Genomic DNA, 21,918 nt, shown 5'->3' on the forward strand with positions numbered 1-21,918 from the left:
TCATCAAGGATTATAACTAAATTAAAATTGTGATAGTTTTTAACTGTACGTAATCTTTTTTCAACATCTTTGTGCAGTATGGGCAGTTTCTGTAGTTCTCCTAAAAGCTAAAATAGTCTTATGCCCTCTGTGATAAATGTCACTGTGTATCGCTATCAGTGCGCGGACTTTGCTTATCGAGGCTGTTACAATCATTATCATTACCCTCTGTGTTGTTTTTTTGACAGGTCACTGTGTAATGCTGCCAATGCAATGAATTTGGCATGTCGTGGCTGTTACGATAACTGTCATTACATACTTTGTAGTAATAAACTAGGACCAATGGTGGACATGCTAATGCACAGGCTGTCTGTGAGTATTATCAGAACCATAACATTAAAAGTGAAGATTAGATTTATCAGTGTTTCAGTCATTTTTGAAGACCTCCATGCAAGGGCAATCAAGATAAGGAAATTGAAAGTTTAACTTTCATTGTGTGTGGAAACACATGACAGCACATGAAAGAGTCAACATAATAGATGTATTAAAATAACTTTCTGTGTTTCTAAACTTTGAACATGAAAAAAAATTAAGCTGAACTGTCTGAATTAACCAACAGTTTCCTTGAAACATTCAGAAAGGATGGTTTACAAAGTAAGCTACATTATTGAACAATTGTGGCTCGCACTCAGTCTGCTGTCGCATAGCACCCCAAGTGGCAAAACTATACAATCTTTTGTCTTTCCGATAACCAGACTGTGACATTCAGAGTGCACAAAAAGCTTTTCTGCAACTAAAACTGCATGAATTGTAAAATTAATGGTTGTGTCTCATTTTTGTGTGCATCTACAGATTTTGATTCCAGACACGACTGAAATTCCACGTAGTAGTGTGAGTAGTTGCAGTGGTGATGTCACCACTACCTTACCACATGATCCAGTAGCTGCAGGACTTATGCAGCTCATCTCAACTGTACTCAGCTGTGTGGCTAAAAACATTCCATCACTCATCAACAAAAGTAGCTTTACTAGTCTTACCACGTCTCCATCAGGAAGTCGGACCACTCAGGCTGAGGTCTTACAACAATGGGGCTCAGATATTGTAAGGTATGTTGTTAATAAGTAAAGGGTATACAGCGAGGCATGTGAGAGCCGAGTTGTTTATCCTACTAATACCATGACTCCTTTTGTGGGTATGACTTGATGATGTTCATTATACAACTACATCCCCATCTCATAATTTCACATATACACCCACGTTCACACTCAACCCAGGTCACGTTAATTGGTTGTCAGGGGCAACAGGTATTAATACAGCAAATTCTTTTTTGCTAAAGATTGTTGGTAGATAAATTTTGTTACAATTCTGTTTTCATTTTATATCGTACATCAGATAAAAAAATGTTTGGTTTGAACCTGCGTAACCTTTGTTGTGCTTTTTAAAATCCTTGCAATGCAAAATTTTATAAATCAGTTGTATTGGTGCAAGTAACAAGGGTATAGAAATGTTTCTGTCTGAGAAAGGATACCTGGACTTAAAATACACATATGAAAGTTGATGATGAATGTAGTTTTTTTTCTATTTTTTTATAGTCAAGCCTAAAGTGATCATATGTTTGCATAGTTATAACAATGCTAGTCTATCGCTACCTTCTTCAAATCTTTAGATGTCTCTTTCAGTACCTGAACTTCATAAAACTATGTCTGTCATTGTCACAATACAGCTTGAAGTGATGTCAAAATGTAGTGTGTGTGTGTGTGTGTGTGTTGTGTGTGTGTGTGCCTGTGTGTGTGTGTGTGTATGTGTGTGTGTGTGTGTGTGCGTACATGCATGCATGCGTGCATGCGTGCGTGCGTGCATGCGTGCGTGCGTGCGTGCGTGCGTGCGTGCGAGTGTGTGTGTCAAAAAACAAACATAATACCAAGAAGTATTTTTGCCATTTATGCAAGTTGTATGGAAATTCATTTATCTGGGATACAGTTAAAAACAGGTCATCCATACAGGTATAGTTATAAGTGGGTTTCAGTTCCAAGTCCAGGGGATTCAAATTGTGGAAGTACTTTCTAACAATGTGATTATTTTATTTTCAGTTACGTTGTATGTGTTGGTATAGTGGATAAACTGACCTGTTATTTCACCAATGTACACGAACCAGTAGATGAAGACCCTAAAGCTGCTGAATTCTTGAAACATTGTCTTGGACTACTGGTAGCACTGACAAGGTTTATAACCACAAAGTAAGTCTATCAAACATCCAAATTCTATCTACTTTCATCTTTTGTTTTTGTCATCTCTCTATTCTGCTTCTTCATTGACATGTCCTCTCCCACTCCCTGTGTCTTTGTCTCAAGTAGTCGCGGTTACCCAGACTCTCACTGCTGGGTGCTCTTCTACAAGACCACCCAGATGAGAGTGTGGGGAAATGAGATTCCAACTACCCTCGTGCTGAAAGCTCACACAGTACATTTCTTCCATGTCGTAAAAGATGGGCGTACGAGACCTGTTCGTTGTAATGCTTAGTCATTTGAGATGTGCAGGGTTCTCCCAAGCTTGAGAGTAGTCTCGGACGCTAATTAATATTCATGCTAATTTGCATAATTAATATACATGAAAACATTAATGATACAGTCAAAGTACATGGTGTATGATCAAAGTTGCTAACAAAAAAGTTAAAACCAACTTTTCTTTCTCTACAGATTTATAGCTCAATCTTTGCACATCGATTTTTTTCAATCACAGTTTTTGATTAGTTTTCTCAGAAAAGCTAAAGTTGTTTCAATCAAACTAAATATCCAAAGACGACTGCAGTTTCAAAACTCTAAAAAGTTGCGTATACCCACACATACGCATTGCGTTTAGACGGAATCTCGTGATACACGAGACCTTGCGATAGTTTGTGACGTCACCGCCCGCCATTTTGGAAATTACGTGTTTTCATCGTCGTGCTATGTACGATGTCAAACTACTAACTTAAAGTGTTTTCAGAGTAAAATTGAACAGAAAACTAATGATCGGACACAACGTCAACACTTTATAAAAAGGTATATGAGGCTGTTATACTTTTTTTACGACGCTGAAGAATGCTAGTCGAAAGTCTGCAGCATCGTGTTTGCCCTGTAATTCACACGTACTCACTGTACATGAGATATCAATGTATAGCGTCAGCTGTTGTCAGTTCACACTTCGTCTTTATAAATAGTCGAGTATTTGTCATTATTGGTCGTCTACATTGTTCGTTTCTCAAAGACATTTTAATACTTCATTATCTTTTAAATCAATACACCCATGTGGGCCGAAAATGAAAGTACAATTATTGAAGTGAGTGTGTGTGGGGTGTCGAATGGTAACCAATTGTGACACTTGAAGGTGGTGGACGGCAACTTTGAGTAGTGGTCGCCAAGACTGAGTCCCGGACGCTAGCGTCCGGTGCCGTCCAGCGTGAGGAGATCCCTGTGTCGCAAAGGTACCTAAAGCGTTCAGCCTGCAATGTTAGACATGAAGTATTCCCCAGCATGCACTGCTCTAGGAGATAGTTCCAGCTTGGGCGAGTTGGGAGTCGGTTTCCCCAGACTCTTGTCTGGGTGGTTGTCACGCAAGAAGAGCCCCCAGCGATGAGAGTCTGGGTTACCAAGACTATGTCTTAAAACATTTTTTCCTACCATGGTCATTATCTACTGTAAAACATTGTTTTGTGTAAAACGTTTTGGCTCAGCAATTTTCAAAAGATACTTCTTTTAAAGTGCAGCATGACAGCATTAAAAATCATGACATTGATATTTTTACGAGTGGCAATAAAAATTATGATAGCACAGGAGAAAAACAACTTGTTGGTGAGTTATAAGTAAATTCAGAACTTGACAATGAGCAGATAACTTGCCTACAAATCTAGTATTTCCATCTGTATTTGTTGAACCTCATATTTCAACTTAGTTATCATGTATGTTGTATCGTCACTGAGATGTGTGATTGCCAAGTGATGAAACCTATAAACATCTCACAGATTATACAGTGGATTTCAAAATACCGTTCAACGGCTCTGTTTGATACAACCATGCAGAACTCAGTAAGAAGTTCCACATGCTACACTTTGATACCAAGGTGGCAATTCATTGCTAAATTTTGTCTAAATAACTAAACAATTTAAACCAACGTACTGAAACAAGACATAGACATGCAAGCGCCAAAGTTTTGATGTCTACATTTGATGTCTGCATGCTGGCAAGTCAGTTTGTTTTTTTTAGACAAAATATTGTATTCATTCAGTCTTGCTGTAGCAGCATGTGTACTTTCTTAATTAGCTTCTGCATGATTGTATCAAACAGAGTAGCTGAAAGGTATTTTGGAATTCGCTGTAACATTAAAGCTGACCAAATGCAAGTACCAAGTTCACAGTTACACACATCCATCCCTTCATCCATAAGTAACAGTTACACTCATCCAACCATCCATCCGTCCATCCAACCATCCATCCATCCATCAAGCCACCAATCCATCCATCACGTCATCCATCCATCCATTTGTCCATCAAGCCATCTATCTATCTGTCTGTCTGTCTCTGTCTGTCTGTCTGTCTGTCTGTCCGTCCATCCGTCCGTCCGTCCGTCCATCCATCCATCCATCCACCCATCCATCCATCCATCCATCCATCCATCCATCTATCTATCTGTTCATTCATCCATCCATGGCCATCCATCCATCCATCCATCCATCTGTACATCCTTCCATCAAGTCAGTGTACAGCTGACCAACTAATCATATAGATTGACTTGGGTCCAGTAAATGTGTGTTTATTTTTGTGACAAATAACAAGAAAAAAATAACCAAATGTTATGGCTTCTTGGGCAAATAAGTAGTACAGAAACCTACACAAACTACCTTTTGAGTGATATCCTTTGACTGTCTCCCTTTCATCTGACAAGTTTATTGGTTCACAATTATGGAACAATATTGCAGACAAAATTAGTAGCACTCCAGTCGGAGAAAGTTTCAAGAAAGAGTATAAAGACTTGATTCTTGGTCATTTTATTTCATAATGATTTCTTTTGTCATGTATTGTACAGTCATGTTCTTTTCATCCTGTTGGATGTTTATTTCAACAAGACCCTGTAGCAATCACATAATATTATCATGTTATTAGTATTGTAAATTTCAAATAGCTAGACTAGACTAGATTAGTGAATGTATAACTATTTCCTAGCCTCTCACCATTCAGAAATTGTTGACTTTGGTGAATAAAGCTTTTAAAGATTCGATTTGATTGTGATACCTTCCATGCCAATCTTGTTTTGACACTTTTAACTCTTGTCTTCACGACAGGTTGACCAATATTTTTGATGAAAGTAAAAAAGAAGACCCTACGCAGTTGATGGTGACTCTAAAATCCACAGAATTTGCTGGCATAGTGTCAATGTTGTACGGGATCTTACTACATGGTGGTGCCCCTGCCAGAAGTGACAACGTCACACCACCAGAGCTACCAGAACACACACTTTGTGTTGTTAACATGGGGTTGAAAATGTTGAACACTTTTGCAGTGATGGACCTGAAGCTGCTACAGGTAAGCTATAGTCTTTCACTGGTTCCCCTCCAAAAAGTCTTGAAAACAAAAGACTTTATGTTGTGGACTCTTGAGGGCTCACTTCTGCAGACCGTTATTTTGCCAAAGTGTTGTCTATTAATGTCTATATTTTACCATAGAGGGCAGTGCACATAGTTGGTCGATTAGAGCCATCTAGAACAGTATCCATTTCCATTAACAGTATTGCTGATTCTCTAATGCACTTTCTCTTAAGTAATGCTTTTAAGTTGGCCTTATCTGTATCCATAAATAATTTTCCAGAGCACTGCTTTTTTACACTTTCCAAACAGCTTGAGAGTCATTTTGCAGGCTTGGCCTCAACCTGAAAATACCATTATTTACCTGCAAAAAATATTTGCTCCAAACTTGTGGGAGTGAGAGATGAGTCCTCAGATGATAGGAATAATGACAATTTGGGGTTTTTGTGATGCAGCGATATGTGGTCAACATGTTACCCTCAAGAGCTTATGGTGGTATTTTGACATTTTCAGAGTGTGCTAGGGGAAGAGGGTATCTCACTGGAGTTTCGTCATATAGCTACCTACTTGATTTGGTACTGTTCACAATGGAGACAAAATGAAGATCTGTGTCACGAAGTTATGCTTATTGTCGGCTATTTCACAGTGCTTAACCAAGATAATCAGGTGGGTTTTTAGATAAGTTTATGCTGATTTCACTATAAGTCTCACATGTTCATTTCACTTTGTCGTACATTTCATCAATAGGCCTCTGCTTCAGTATCACTGTAATGACAATTCTACTGGACTTGATCTCTGTACAAAGATACAGTAGGAAGATGCTAGAATGTATTCAGTCATAATTTGGGTTTGGAACCCTTGAAAATTGTGAGGGGGAAATATTCCTTCAAAATACCATCAATACACCATATGTATTTGAATGCCAAGTTGGATGAACATTTATTTTTCAGAAATAAAGTTGTCCAGCTCATGTAGTTATCTAGTTAGTGGTGTCACAATATAGATATGTTTCTGTTTTGTAGCGTATCATTTTCAAACTGTTACACCTGTAGCTTGTCAATCTTTTAATTGTAGCTCCAGGTTGGAATATAGAGGATGAAATTTTATCCCTATTAAGTTTCACCGATGTCCATTTCTAATAAAAACAAATGTTATTGATATTCATACCCCATGAAAATTAAGTGGTTTCTTTCTTCTATTTCACGTTTATTTCCAGACAATTCTGTATTGTAATATGTTACTAGTGTCCGATTTCTATAAAGTAGTCTCACGTTACCGTCACAACTGTTCAACTTATTATCGTTTTTCATACTTTTTTGTGTGATAACCTACAAGTTTTCTAAATTTCAGTCAATTAGTAAAGTGCTGGAAGTTTTAATTTCATTTATATGTCCATGTCGAAACTTTTTGTTTTAATATTAACAGGAGAATTAACAAAAGTTTGGCTACTGTGTGACGTATATTTCAATGCGTAGCTTTCCATCTGGTGGTATGAAATGGACTATGAAATATACATAATGATTGTATATGTTAAACGCATCTGTCGTATTTACATACCCAAAAAATGCAGATTTTTATTTCAAAATATTCAATTCTAAGTCATCAGTTTATCATTTTGTCGCGGGAAAAAAGATATATCACGAAAATGTTGATGGCCAAATGTAAAAATAATAACATAATTACAAAATGTTTTATTAATTTGATAAATGTTATTATCATAGGGAAATGTTGAGTATGAAAAAAACCCGGAAATAACCATATATTTTGCCGGAAATAAAAACTGACGATTTCTTTATTGACAAAGTTTCATCTTTTTCCTACAACTATCGTGAACAAATTTTGTGCAAATTCTGAAATTCTTTTATCGTGCATTTTTGAAATAATTGTAATCGATATATTAATTTTAAAAATATTAACTATGTACTAAGATTTACAAAAAAGTATTGAAATTGTGATATTTCTGTCAGAAACAAGACAGAAACAGAAAGTTGAGAAATAATGATATGATTATGAGAACACAAAGCTTAACTTGACATCGCTCCAAGTTTTGAGCAACGGAAATTTTTCCTCAATCATTGACTTAAGAGAACAGAATCGTTATATGGATATTAGCATACAAATACTTGTCAGTAAGTCTTGTCTGTCTGTCTGTTAGTCACAGTGAAGGCAAATTATAAATCTAAACAAAGCGTACAGAAAGCTTTGAAGAAGTATGAGTTTATTTAATGAAAAAGCACCCTATCTGTGAATAATCCGTAAATTAAATTCTGTTTACTGTACATGTTGACTCTTCATTAAGGCCTGATGGTGCTATTTTATAAAGTCAATCTTGTACGCATCCATTGCAAGTGTTTGCTTTTTGAATTTGACACGTGTAATTGACGAGCTGTCAGCGACAGGCCCGTAAGACAAACAGGTGATGAATAAGTATGTCTTTTTTATTATTTTAGAATGATGAGCTCTGCAGTCTACTGTTTCTCTTCATTTAGAATGTTAGAACACACAAGGCCACAGGGTAGTCACTATCAAAGCCCATTTAGCGGAAGTCAGCAACAATAAATAAAAGAGTTAAATTGGTGATTCCGACTGACTTTAATTATTGTTAATTTTCATGGCCGTACATTGAAATTTGCCGACAAAGAGAAATGGAAACTGATTAAAATGTTTGATATATCATCATTTTGAATAGTCTTTTGTGTGGATGTCAGAGCTTTGGGATATGCACCGACGAAAAAAAAAATTAATTTCAAAAAGCTGGCAGCTACATAAAATGTAAGGATTTATAAACAGAGAGAGAGAGAGAGTGAGTGATTTTCTCTTACCAGAGTTTAACAGTCAAATAGTAAAGCAGAAGTAGTGAAGTAATAGAGAAAGAGAGAGAGAGGTGAGTTGTCTGTGTGACTGCGTCAGTTGTCTATCAATTTCTGATATGTAAATTAGGAGGAACAAAGCATTCACACTTGAGTGAGAACATTTTGTAATCTTTGATAATGTAAAGTGAATCATACAATTGGTGACTTCTTTGCAAACTACACGTCGTGTAGAATAGACGAATATCAAAGAAGGAAACAAAAAATACACACAGATGAAAAAAAAAAAATTCTGCATGAGAAACACAGTATTTTGACAGGTTGACTGCAAAATAGAAACTTGAAATAATATTACATTGTGTTAACACCGGAAGAACAAGTTTGTTTTCAATGGGGTTCCCATTCTTTGAAATTTTGCGTGAATTTGAGAAGACTATATGGTATTATAGTGAGACGGTATGTGGTGACGCAGTACAAGTACTAACAGTACAACTGTATAGTGCATGTACATGCATGTGCTCATGTGTATATGCATAGAATCACTTCTAGGGAAATTAGCAGTAGGGTCGAAAGGTTAACATGAATATTCAAGGCTAACGGAATCAATGTGTAGGCCTCAGATGAGCAGAAGGTCCAGATGAAAAACTGAACGAGAATTTACTCCCCCTTTGTGATTTTACAGAAGAAAAAGAAATACAAAAAAAAAACACAAAAAAAAACACAGACCATGAGATGCACTGTCTATACCGTATGTTAGATAGCCCTGAAGTGGACAGTGTGTCTAAGAGTAGAATGACTGAGATTTCAGGCTTCTGAATTGAAAAATAAAAAGGGACAAAAAAAAAAATCCCCGACTGCATAATATGTTGCCATATGCTGTGTTGGGTATCTTGTTTCAGTAGCTAGAACAGACTGTTGTAAGCTTGTCAGGAGACAAAGACCCATGCCTGAAGGACTGGGCCCTGAGCACAGTACATTCAGTTTGGTGTTCAAACAGTGTATATTCATAGTATTGTTGCCAGGCTTTGCTAGATTTTCAACCAACTGACATCTGCTGTGCATACATACATACATACATACATACATACATATATACGTACATGATATGTGTGTGTGTGTGTGTGTGTGTGTGTGTGTGTGTAATATGTATGTGTACATGTGCAATACGTATGTATGTGTGTATGTATGTATGTATGTATGTATGTATGTACTTATATATGTGTGTGTATGTATGTAATGTATGTATGTATGTATGTATGTATGTGTGTGTGTATGTACGTACGTATGTATGTATGTCTGTCTGTCTGTATGTATGTATGTATGTATGTCTGTCTGTATGTATGTATGTATGTATGTATGTATGTATGTATGTATGTATGTATGTATGTGTGTATGTATGTATGTGTACATAGCACACGTTCCACCTTCATCTAGTTTATTTCTATCAATCCTCAGCCCATCATCCGAATTTCAGACGTTTCTACGGTTACTGTAGACGAAGCCACATTTCTGTAGATACAGCATAAAAAATGAAGTATCAATTTCTTATGATACACTGTTTTTGTTTGAAAATGAAATTGTATGTTAGCTGCGATGTGAGAATAAGATTTGAACAGGGGTATGATTGCATTGAAAAGGTCGGAGGTCATGCAGATTGCTCAAACAGGTCCTCAATATAGTCGGTTATTCAGGAGCTGACCCCTGATCCTTACAAATGAAAAAAACATGTTTTTTTGAACAGTTTTGTCCAACAAAATTAGAAGAAAAATATAGAATTGATTCATTCATTGTTGTTTGTACATGAACAGACAGTATGTTCACCTGAGTACTGAAATGGGTTTTTTTTCAACTGTATTTCTGAATTTTCTCTTTTTTACCAGTATTTAGTCATCGTTATGTTTTATGATTTGAAAGATTTATAAACCAGTTTTATGGAATTCTCTTTGTAAAAATATCAACGTTCAAATTCTAGATTTTGGTAAATAGATTTTAATGTAGCTTTAATTTCAAAAAGTATATAATATAACCGCAGAGTAGGTAGAGCTCGGGTCTTTGCTTTCAAGACCTACTACGACTAAGATAAAATACCCCTAAGCAAAATATGGATATTTCACATATGGGGATAGCATACAGTAACCTATATTCACTAGAACTGTGGGGATAAATTCTACATACTATCAAATTTGTCTGTTAGGTTTGTATTTTGATATCTTTCCTGACACATAGAGACAGTCAGAATAAGGACATTACTGAATATTATATACCAGACTGCAATAATTCTTCTCTGAATGACAAATATGATCAAATTTGTCTGTTGAGTTTAGCTTAATGATATGATATGTCATTGCCAGCCGTTGTAACCAGTGAAATATCGTAACATGCGTTATCAAATTCTGTGGAATATCGCACAAGGAAAAATTGTCTGTGAGAATATATTATTTGAACTTGCCCTGTGCTGTACACACGGAGACAACCACAGAATGTTGAGCATATAATCTAAATCCGCTGGTAATCTTAGTAATTGCAAAACAATGTACTTCCAGTTTAAGCCGATGAATTAAACAGGAGCTTCTGTCCAAAGAACATGTCGTTTGAAATATCACGGTATTAATTCTTAATATTTGGGGTGAAAGTACATAGTTGTGCAGATTAAGTAAACGTGAGTGATTTATCTCGATTGTTGACAGTCCCACCCACCCCCATGTGTGTGTGTATGTTTACCTGCTTCATTGCAGATGTCTGATTTCATGAGTTGGATTCACATTTTGAATACAATGAAAGTCCCATATATGGTTAAACAGAAATTTTTTTTTTCAACTCAAATTTTTTTTACCACATTGCCAGATTTCATTCAGATAAATGTAATACCTCTCTACTGTACATTTCTAGATGTACATTGTCAATGCCTTCAAGAAAAACGCTGTGTAACATTCCGAATTTTTTATATTTAGTTGCTTTAAAGTTAACTTTTTTGTATTGATTTATTGCAGTATTATTTTGTAACTGTCCAAAAGAGACTTCACTGACTATCTCAACTTGTTTTTCCAATTTATTTCACCAAGCGCTATCAAATTTGTTGTATCAGTGTATTGTCAGGGTAGATATCTATTGATACGTGGACAATAAAGAACATTTAGTGACTTGAGGTAGGATGCACCTTAGGAGCCAATTTCTGTGAGAATTACAGTTCTTAAAATCTCTCCAAACTTCACCATATAAAAGCTTGTTCCTGGTCCTAAGTAATAATATAAATTTTTGGCGTTCACCGTCCCCAATCCAATATGGCAGTGACCTGGACCCAACATGGCAACAACCATGGTTCCAATATGGCAGTGAGCTGGATCCAACATGGAGGCAGTCATGGACCCAACATGGCAACAATTATGGCTCCAATGTGGCAGTGACCTAGACCCAATATGGCAACAACCATGGATCCAATATGGCAGTGGCCTGGATCCAATATGGCAACAACCATGGATCCAATATGGCAGTGACCTGGACCCAACATGGCAACAACCATGGATCCAATATGGTAGTGGCCTGGATCCAACATGGCAACAACCGTGGATCCAATATGGTAGTGGCCTGGATCCAACATGGCAACAACATGATAGTGGCCTGGATCCAATATGTAGGCAGTCATGTACCCAACATGGCAACAACCATGGCTCTAATATGGTAGTGGCCTGGATCCAATATGATGGCACCCATACATACATCCAATATGGTGGCACCAATAGATGCAGAGCTATGTCAGGAGAAAACATAATATACACTGACCACCATAGCACTCAAACTAATAAAATAGTACAATAACCACATTATGATGGACAAGAACAGCTGTGGTACATTGACCAACATTTAAGTGACATACTTCTCTGACCGATGTATTGCACTGACCAACATAGCACTTGGCCTCAGTGATAATAGTAGATTGACCACATTTAGTACTTTTTACCATTATGATAGCTTGGTTGATAAAATATGTAAAACCTAAAATGATACATTGACTTTCGTGGTATATAGATATAGTCTGTTTATGAAACAGACCATGCAGCTCAGATTGGGATTGGGAAATGGACATGAAATATTCAAAACATAATGGGTATGTAGAAAGGATTGCATGAATAACAAATATGTAACAACATAAAACTCCAAACAAAGTACAACGATGGAAAATACGACTTGTATTCTTTGAAATACATATTTAATTGCTTGACTAGAGAAACTTTACTGTGTGTGTGTGTGTGTGTGTGTGTGTGTGTGTGTGTCTGTCTGTGTCTGTGTCTGTGTCTGTGTCTGTGTGTGTATGAACTACACATATACATATTTGTTCTTCAGTGACTTCACCTATCAATATCGTCAATTTATAAGATTCATCAAATCTGTGTTGTTTTAATGACTATAATTGCTATATTAGGTAGTTGGTACATACAACTTGTATTTAGACAAGTTATACCCATCTTGGGTGGTACATACAACTTGTATTTAGACAAGTTATACCCATCTTGGGTGGTACATACAACTTGTATTTAGCCAAGTTATACCCATCTTGGACAATAAATACAACTTGTATTTAGCCAAGCTATACCCATCTTGGGTGGTACATACAACTTGTATTTAGCCAAGTTATACCCATCTTGGACAATAAATACAACTTGTATTTAGCCAAGTTATACCCATCTTGGGTGGTACATACAACTTGTATTTAGCCGAGTTATACCCATCTTGGGGTGTACATACAACTTGTATTTAGCCGAGTTATACCCATCCTGGATTGTGCATACATCTTGTATTTAGCCAAGTTATACCCATCTTGGACAATAAATACAACTTGTATTTAGCCAAGTTATACCCATCTTGGGTGGTACATACAACTTGTATTTAGCCGAGTTATACCCATCTTGGTTGGTACATACAACTTGTATTTAGACAAGTTATACCCATCTTGGGTGGTACATACAACTTGTATTTAGACAAGTTATACCCATCTTGGGTGGTACATACAACTTGTATTTAGCCAAGTTATACCCATCTTGGTTGGTACATACAACTTGTATTTAGCCAAGTTATACCCATCTTGGACAATAAATACAACTTGTATTTAGCCAAGTTATACCCATCTTGGGTGGTACATGCAACTTGAATTTAGCCAAGTTATACCCATCTTGGGTGGTACATGCAACTTGTATTTAGCCAAGTTATACCCATCTTGGGTGGTACATACAACTTGTATTTAGCCAAGTTATACCCATCTTGGACAATAAATACAACTTGTATTTAGCCAAGCTATACCCATCTTGGGTGGTACATGCAACTTGTATTTAGCCAAGTTATACCCATCTTGGGGTGTACATGCAACTTGTATTTAGCCAAATTATACCCATCTTGGGTGGTACATACAACTTGTATTTAGCCAAATTATACCCATCTTGGGGTGTACATGCAACTTGTATTTAGCCAAGTTATACCCATCTTGGGGTGTACATGCAACTTGTATTTAGCCAAATTATACCCATCTTGGGGTGTACATGCAACTTGTATTTAGCCAAATTATACCCATCTTGGGTGGTACATACAACTTGTATTTAGCCAAGTTATACCCATCTTGGGTGGTACATACAACTTGTATTTAGCCAAGTTATACCCATCTTGGGTGGTACATACAACTTGTATTTAGTCGAGTTATACCCATCTTGGGTGGTACATACAACTTGTAGTTAGTCGAGTTATACCCATCTTGGATTGTTCATACATCCATAGACCCTACATGAGATATTTAGCCGAGATATACCCATCTAAATCTTCACTTCCCATTATTAGTTTGATTCAATATGTACAAAGAAAATTTCTTGATTTAGATTTTACTATCTTTCATTGAATTGTTTCTAAGACACCAAGAAGCAAAAAAAAAAATTTTCAGAATGGGAGAGAATAGATTGTCATTTAAGATTGCCCCGTAGAAAAGAGTGTTGCAGGAAGAGACATGTGTGCATCACACAGGAATTATTATAACACTGTGTGGTTACTGTCAAGAAGATAGAACAAATTTTCATTCAAAGTTTGTAGATCCAGCTCATTCATTATAGCCGAGTCATGAAGGACTAACACTACTACACTATTTAGCTATAGTTAGTTTAGTCGTACACGTCTACAGGTTGGCTAACTCTTTCATATTAACTGTCGGATTTAGTTTTAGCCTTGATACACATGGCTAGATATTTAGGACAGAGTAGTAGACCGAATGGTGTCAGTATTTGTACCGTCAATTGACTATCTTTTTCTTTTCAAATACCGTCAGCTTGAAAAGATTCATCAAATCTATAGCATTTTGAATGGCCGTATTTTCCATCAGTTAATGCCGCCAGTGATATAAAACCATTTAGCATTGTTAATTTCTGGGCAATATGGAGATAGTTCTGTAGTCGTCAGGTGTCTCTGTGTATTGCTATTGAGGGTGGATAAAGGATAGTGTGTCTTTTGACAGTTGTAAAAAATGATACCACATTCTCGTCATATTTTATTTTGGAATTATATTAACGCCATGCATATTACTAGGTTGATGTGCTATTTAGGGGCATTCGTACTTTTGTCAACCAATATGGTGGAATGTTCTGCTCTCTTGGCTTCTGTCAATGCCATCATTGTCATCATGACATTATGACAAATGGTGGCATTGTCGGCAAAGCGAAGAAGTTTTGTTTAAAATGTAACTTTTCAATTGAGTGTGAATTCAGAGAGTCAGTTGGCACTGACATGACAATACTGGTGTAATGATGATAGACAATGATGTATTGCATGGTCACTTTGATAGCAGTTTAAAAAAACTGTATGACCCTGTCGAGTTATTATTTTTATGTATGGCATAGAAATGTTGGAGTCATTCACTCATCCTTTTTATGTATGTAATATGTCTAATTCTGTGCCCTATCAAAAAGAGTTAATCTGGGGTGGTTTGTAATTGAGTCCACATTTTAATTTTAATTTAGTGTACAAAAATATGAAACCAACACATATGTTTCGTTAAAGGGACTTTTGGTCAGATCTAAGTGTTTTTCTGTGTTTTTTTCATTCAATATGAAGAATTACATGTTATTCTACTTACTGATGCATATTCTGTCATCGTTAGTAGCGGTGGTGAGATGTGTAGCATTACAGGTAGGCAAACCAGATGAATGATTTGATAACATATTTTTAGGGTATGCCCAAATATTGCCATTGACCACAGGCTAGTAGAAAATTACACATCTGTAAAATTACAAATGCAAGATCAAGGATGTGGCTAATTTTAGAAGTAGTACTGGCAGGTAAAATTGGTAAAGTAAGGGGTATTAAGAATGCGAGAGACTCACGAATCTACCCAACAATGGATATATACATACATGTAAAAATGGTTTATTCCTGAAACATCAGCTATCTGTCACTTTATTGGACAATGTATTTTTGATCTCATCAAGTTTTGAATGGATATATAGTGGTTGAAACAAAGAATATTTAAACACTGAAAAAAGTTGCTGGCAAAAAATTATGGAGTTGTCAGTTGTTTTTGCTGGCTACTGGCCCTTATCTGTACATCCCAGAATAGTTTTAACTCATTCTAGGGTTGATATAAATACACAGAATATATAAGTATAGAATACTGAATAGTACTCTATGTAAAGGCGCCATCAATTAAATTCTTTGTTTGCCGCCGTCCCCCATGTGGGTAGGTTCATCTGTAGATTTAGAAAAACAAACACATTTCCTTTTTCTTCAAAGTTTTTTGCGAAAGGCCGTATTTCATACTATTGTTAATGGAAAGGCCGTTCAAATATCTCCAGAATAACTACACATTTCCAAATGCCGTAGTTGTCTATTAAGACAATCAAACTTTGGATGTTTACATTTTATATTTCACCCGTGTAGGTACAAACAGAAAATGACCCAACAGAAAAGTGAATTTTACATGACATGCTAGCATTGCAGTTTTTTCTGTGTTTGTTTTTTCCCCCAGACTGCCTGGTAGGTTTTTAGGAAATTCAAGGATGGCAAACAAATTATTTAATTGATGAAGCCTAAATATTCATTCATAGATAAATATAGTGTCTCAAATTGGCCCCTCTCCCTTTTAAAGTTACACATAAAAAACTTCTTTGGAAGGTAATAAGTTTGTTGTATGTTCCTAAAAAGGCTTGATTATCAAGACTGGAGTTTTTCAAATTTATAAGTACTCAAAATATTATGTATTCTATATGTTGTTTTATTCTTGTATAAAGTCCTGGTGAGAGCTCTACCACAGTGGCCAGACATTGTTCAACGTATACTTTGTAGTTTGGATGAAATACTACACTGTTTCAAAATTAGACAAGATTTACTATCAAAACAATAAGTTGCATACTGTACTCTTTAAAGTGAACTCTTACCAATATAAGCATAAAAATGGGAAAAAACCAGGAACAATTTTAGAGCAGAAATTTTACCAAAATAATATAAAAATGGGAAAAAACTATGTCAAAATTTAGGACAGGAATTTTACCAAAATAAGTATAAGCATGGGAAAACTAGTCAAAATTTAAAGCAGACAGTTTCGAAATTAATAACGAGGAAACTAGCCAAAATTTAGAGTAGAAATTTTAGAAAAATAAGGATAAAATGGGGAAACTAACCAAATTTAGAGTAGAAATTCTAGATAAATAAGGATAAAATTGTGAAAAACTAGTGATAAGTTAAAGCAAAATGTCAACTTCGTGTAGACAGTGTCGAGTAGTGACGTCAAGTTATAATCTAAATGTGAAGCATTATGTAAAAACACATCAATTATGGGTACCCATACATCTGATTCATACAAACATTTGCATTGATGTAGCCCTTGTACTTTGCTCTGACCTGCAAAGTATTCAGCTGTAGCATTTTGCTGATCTTTTCAATTCACAAACAAAAAAAGTTTCTTTTCATATGGGCTTGTATTCATCTTGTGTTCATCGCTTGGTACCACATGCAGGTCTGCTTCTATTTCAATGCCAGGCAGACTGTACGCAAAGTATTGAGGTATAAAAGCCACAACAACTAAAAAAAAGTGATGTCACTCCATAACAGACTGCCGAACGATTAATTATCAACATTGCGAACAAATTGGCAACAAATTACTATTCTGTTGAACTTGCCCACTGGCTGTAATTAGATACAAGAGAAACTCCTGCAATATGGCTACCTTTAGAAGGAACAAGCCTGCAAAACATTGGTATTGTTCTCTTTGATCCAATGCAAAATGTTGCAATTCTATCCACTCTCATTTCCATCTGTTGTTTCCTTGTCTGCTGTCTGTGCCCTTCTTTTCCATTCCTTAAAACTCACTGTAATGATTATTTACCTCGCTACTTTGATGGCTTTGTGGCAGTTTGTTATCACTGTTAAAATGATGGTTTGTTTTACAAGTTCCTGTTCAGAATGTGTATTTGGATTGAAATTCTAGTAAAATAGCTCAAAGGTAGCTGCAGGTATCTATTACCATATTGTACAACCGGGTTCTCGAAGGTCCCTCACTGTATTTGCATGGTTGTCAGTGGTCGAGCAGTTAACTCATGAGTCATATACAGTCTTATCACTGTAGTTTGGGTTAGAACCCGCCCAGTGCCAGCTAGGTTTAATTCAGATAAACCAGGTCTGTATGTAGGGTGGGTGGGTGATGCTCAGCTTCACCTCACCAAGTAATACACCTACATGTACTCCTCCTCCTTCAACACTGGGTACTGTGATGTGGTCCATGTTTCGAGGTGTTCCCCACATGTTGTGGATTTCCTGACTGACATGACAAAGCTTAATAAAAAAAGTATCTTGAATGTGACCTCTCAAAGCCCCTCCCTAACCTTAAACCCTTCCCTTATCTGATATACCATTTGGAATGACATACTGCATTATATTTACAATCCCTGAACATAACCTTTCAACCCCCCCCCCCCCCCCCCGCCCCGACTGAATGACAGTTGTAAGATCTCATGCTGTATCATGAATGTGACCTTTCAAAGCCCCTTCCGATAACCCCTGTGTCGTCTTCCCTCTGATTGATACATAGTAAAAGGTATTCCAAGAAGTATGCCTACAATTCAACAATTTTGGCAAGTTAGTACAGATTACTGCATGTCCGAATCTATGTGAAACATAACTGTACAAATCAACTACATCACAAGGTCTGTAATGGAAAAAAACCAAAACCCTGACAATAAAATCAGAAAATTTTGTGTATTTACACATATACTAGTAAATAAGAATACATGTATTTGTATCACAAGTCATAGTACTGATAAATAGGGCTAGCTGAAGTCAACTAGACTCGATTAGTTTTCTCAAAAGTATTTTCTAGTGTCTCGCCCACAACCTTAAATCATTTTCTCTTCTTTTTTTTTGATGTTAATGTTTACTTCTTATTTGAATGTTTATCTCTTTTTTTGTGCGGAAATAAATTTCAATTTAAGTACAAAGGTTTGGTGCCCTTCTGTAAAAAAAAATGGAGTGCAAGAAAGAAAATAAACCCTGATGTAAAGCACTTTCTCTATGTGCTACATCCGTTTATAGCATTCATATCAAGTGTAAAAGTATACTGTTCCAAATTGGTTTATTTACAAGCCTGGCATGTGGCCTTTCTAATGTGGTCAATTAGCAAATGAAATAGTATACTTTTACACTTGATATGGATGCTATAAATGATTGTGGTACATTCAGAAAATGCTTTACTTTGGTGTTATGGGTTGTACTTGATATGGATGCTATAAATGATTGTGGTACATACAGAAAAAGCTTTACTTTGGTGTTATGGGTTGTATTATGACTTTCCAGTATACTCATTCATTGACACCCATCTTTACCTGATAGGGCAAAAATGTTTGTATGTAAGAAAACTTTGTGATAAGAGTACGTCTTGCAAAATACTGTATTTTTTAAAAGTTACAAAAAAATTCACAAACTAAGGCATCAGGCTTTTGAAATTTTCATCTTTCCAATTTGTAGTACAATTAACCCTTTCAGGACTAGAAACTTTCCCGCCAAAATTTTTGAACAAAAATTCTTGTTTCTCTGTAATTTTTGCAAAAAGATCAACTTTATTTTAGACCAGAATTCAAGAAATATTACTTCCCAATGAAGTAATATTCTTAAATTTTAGAAAATGTTCTTACAATCAAGTTTCTATTTATTCCAATGTCGTCTCTAGGAATGAAAGGGTTAATAGTATAGTCAGAACGTACAAATTGCTTGACATTTTTAGCCAGCCGAAGGGGGATGCTATTACAATAGGCTCCATCTGTTGGTTCGTTTGTCTGTCCATAATACGCCATTTCTCAGACATACAATATGCTATTTCATTCATACCATGCACATATCTTGTGCACATCACTTCGTTTTTCGATATATGCAAATTTGACTAAACTTGGTGGGGATGTTTCTGGAGCAGTTATTGTGCAGTTGTTGTTGAAAACATTTTGACACAATTGGCCCTCGCAACCATGACCACGCCCTTAGCAACAGTGAACATCCCTGTTGTTACAAAGAGAACAACAGGGATGGGTAGGCAAGTGAATACAGATTCAAAAAAAAATGTATGCAAATATGCCTAGCAACAGGACCACGCCCGTAGTAACAGCCAAATACTGTTGTGCTACAACGCCATTGGCACTATTTTGACCTTCCAAATCAGGATGTACAAATACTGACATTTTTATCTTTTTTTTCATTTTGTATTTTAGTTTATTGTACAGTCAGGACGTACACCAACCCTCCTCCAGCAACTATGCAGCCTACCCTTCCAGTATTTCAGTGATCCTCGGCTCATGAATGTCTTGTTTCCGACACTAATAGCATGTTGCTATAACAACGTCGCGACAAAGAAGATTCTTGAGCAGGAGATGAGCTGTTCACTTCTAGCTACATTTATTGAAGTAAGTACACTCTCTCTATTGTTCGTCAATTATTCAACTTTTTAACTTGATCCCCAATCTCTGCCTAGTTGTAACACAAGTTGCCAAAGTCGTCTACTTGTTACACATTAATGGTAAGCCTATCGCTAAAACAAGTTGGTGTCTTCATTATTTCATATCAAGAATAAATGATACACTATACTCCAATGTTTCTAGAAAGCAAGTATTTAGGACATAGAATATCGTTTTAAAAATGCATACAGAGTAGATTTAACCGTACAAAAAGTGTACATAAAAAAGTGTTAAGATAAGGCCTAATAAATAAAATTGTGAGGTTCTGATTACACTCAATTTTAGAATAGGTGGGTAGGTAAATTTTTTATTTTATTTTATTATATATTTTTTTTCTGTGTGAATGTCTAGTTCAGGTTTTTCATTGTTTTCCAAATGGTCTCTGTGTTGTGTATTTCTTCCTATCAGACAGACGTACAGTCATTACAGATTGGAAGTTTTATTTTGTCTTTTTAAGTTGGTGTCAGTTTTGGCATCCACTATTCCCTTTAAAAGAAGGAAATTTTCCTATTACACTACAACTAAGTTCCTAGCTACTAAAACTAACTACCAAAATTTCTTCTTCTTAAAAAAAAAAATGATAATACAAAAAGCAGGAGAGGGTGGGAGGGCTTGTTTGTATGTTGATTTCTATAATTTGTGTTTTTCTGTGAGAATGTTTAATTTTTTTTTTCCTGTGTGAGTGTCTAGTTCAGGTGTTCCGTTGTTTTCCATATGGTCTTTGTGTTGTTTATTTCTTCTCATCAGATGTACAGCTATTACAGATTGGAAGAACAGGATTTTTTTTTTGTCTTTTTAAGTTGATGTCAGTTTTGGCATCCACTATTTCTCGTGAGACTTCACAATTTTTGCAATTTTATTATTTTTTTCTCGAATATGTAAAAAAAAGAAGAGTTTAGGTCGACAGAGAAACTCGGGTAGACTTTACCTACTTACTGCTGTTAGCAACAACTCTGGTGGTAGGGAACCCCTAGTAAAATGACAGGGGAACTCATGTAAATTTTACCTACTTTACTGCCCTTAGCAATAACATTAGTATTTAGTGATATTAAAAAGTAATTCTCAGAACCTAAATATTATGATTTCTCATTTTAAGTTGTGTTGTGTTGTTATCCATATTGATTTCTTTACTGTCTTCATACTATTTTGACGTAGTGCTTATAGTATCATAACATATTAATAGAGTACAAATCTTCAATACGTTTCTTAGTTCAGACAAGGAAAGTGTACAAGTTACATAAAGGGCTTTCTTACTCTGCTAGCACACATAGTAACAAACCCCTCATGCCGCGACTATTTTCCGAGTGAATGTGGAAAAAACATATGAGAATATCAAAATACCTTCACAAAAAATGCAAAGTTGACTGAATGGCAGCCATGTTTGTCGTTAAAAATCAATATTTACGGCATAACTCGAAAAACTGTAATACGTCGAGACTCCATTCAAGTGTCTAACCCCATATTATCAGGTACAAGCTTTCTTTTAAAAAGACATTGACCCTTGACCTTCAGGGTCAGTTATCAAAACCAAGCTCTTTCTTGCATATTATAGACAGTCTGTAGCATTTAAAGTGAGGCCTATCTCTTTTAAAATCATGTCTACAAGTAACATC

The 21,918-nt window shown here is 35.9% G+C and overlaps 1 protein-coding gene across 1 annotated transcript in view; it reads left to right on the forward strand.

The window, feature by feature from the left end:
- LOC144443240 (S phase cyclin A-associated protein in the endoplasmic reticulum-like) overlaps positions 1–21,918 on the forward strand; it is an 87,946-nt gene that overhangs the window by 25,951 nt on the left and 40,077 nt on the right. Inside the window, exons 22-27 of the mRNA XM_078132661.1 lie at positions 228–351; positions 832–1,085; positions 2,070–2,216; positions 5,296–5,536; positions 6,049–6,201; positions 20,063–20,254. Of these exons, the coding sequence (XP_077988787.1) occupies positions 228–351; positions 832–1,085; positions 2,070–2,216; positions 5,296–5,536; positions 6,049–6,201; positions 20,063–20,254 (1,111 nt within the window). The remainder of the gene's footprint in view (positions 1–227; positions 352–831; positions 1,086–2,069; positions 2,217–5,295; positions 5,537–6,048; positions 6,202–20,062; positions 20,255–21,918) is intronic.

Source organism: Glandiceps talaboti, chromosome 12 (assembly GCF_964340395.1).
Source record: "Glandiceps talaboti chromosome 12, keGlaTala1.1, whole genome shotgun sequence".
NCBI lineage: Eukaryota > Metazoa > Hemichordata > Enteropneusta > Spengelidae > Glandiceps > Glandiceps talaboti.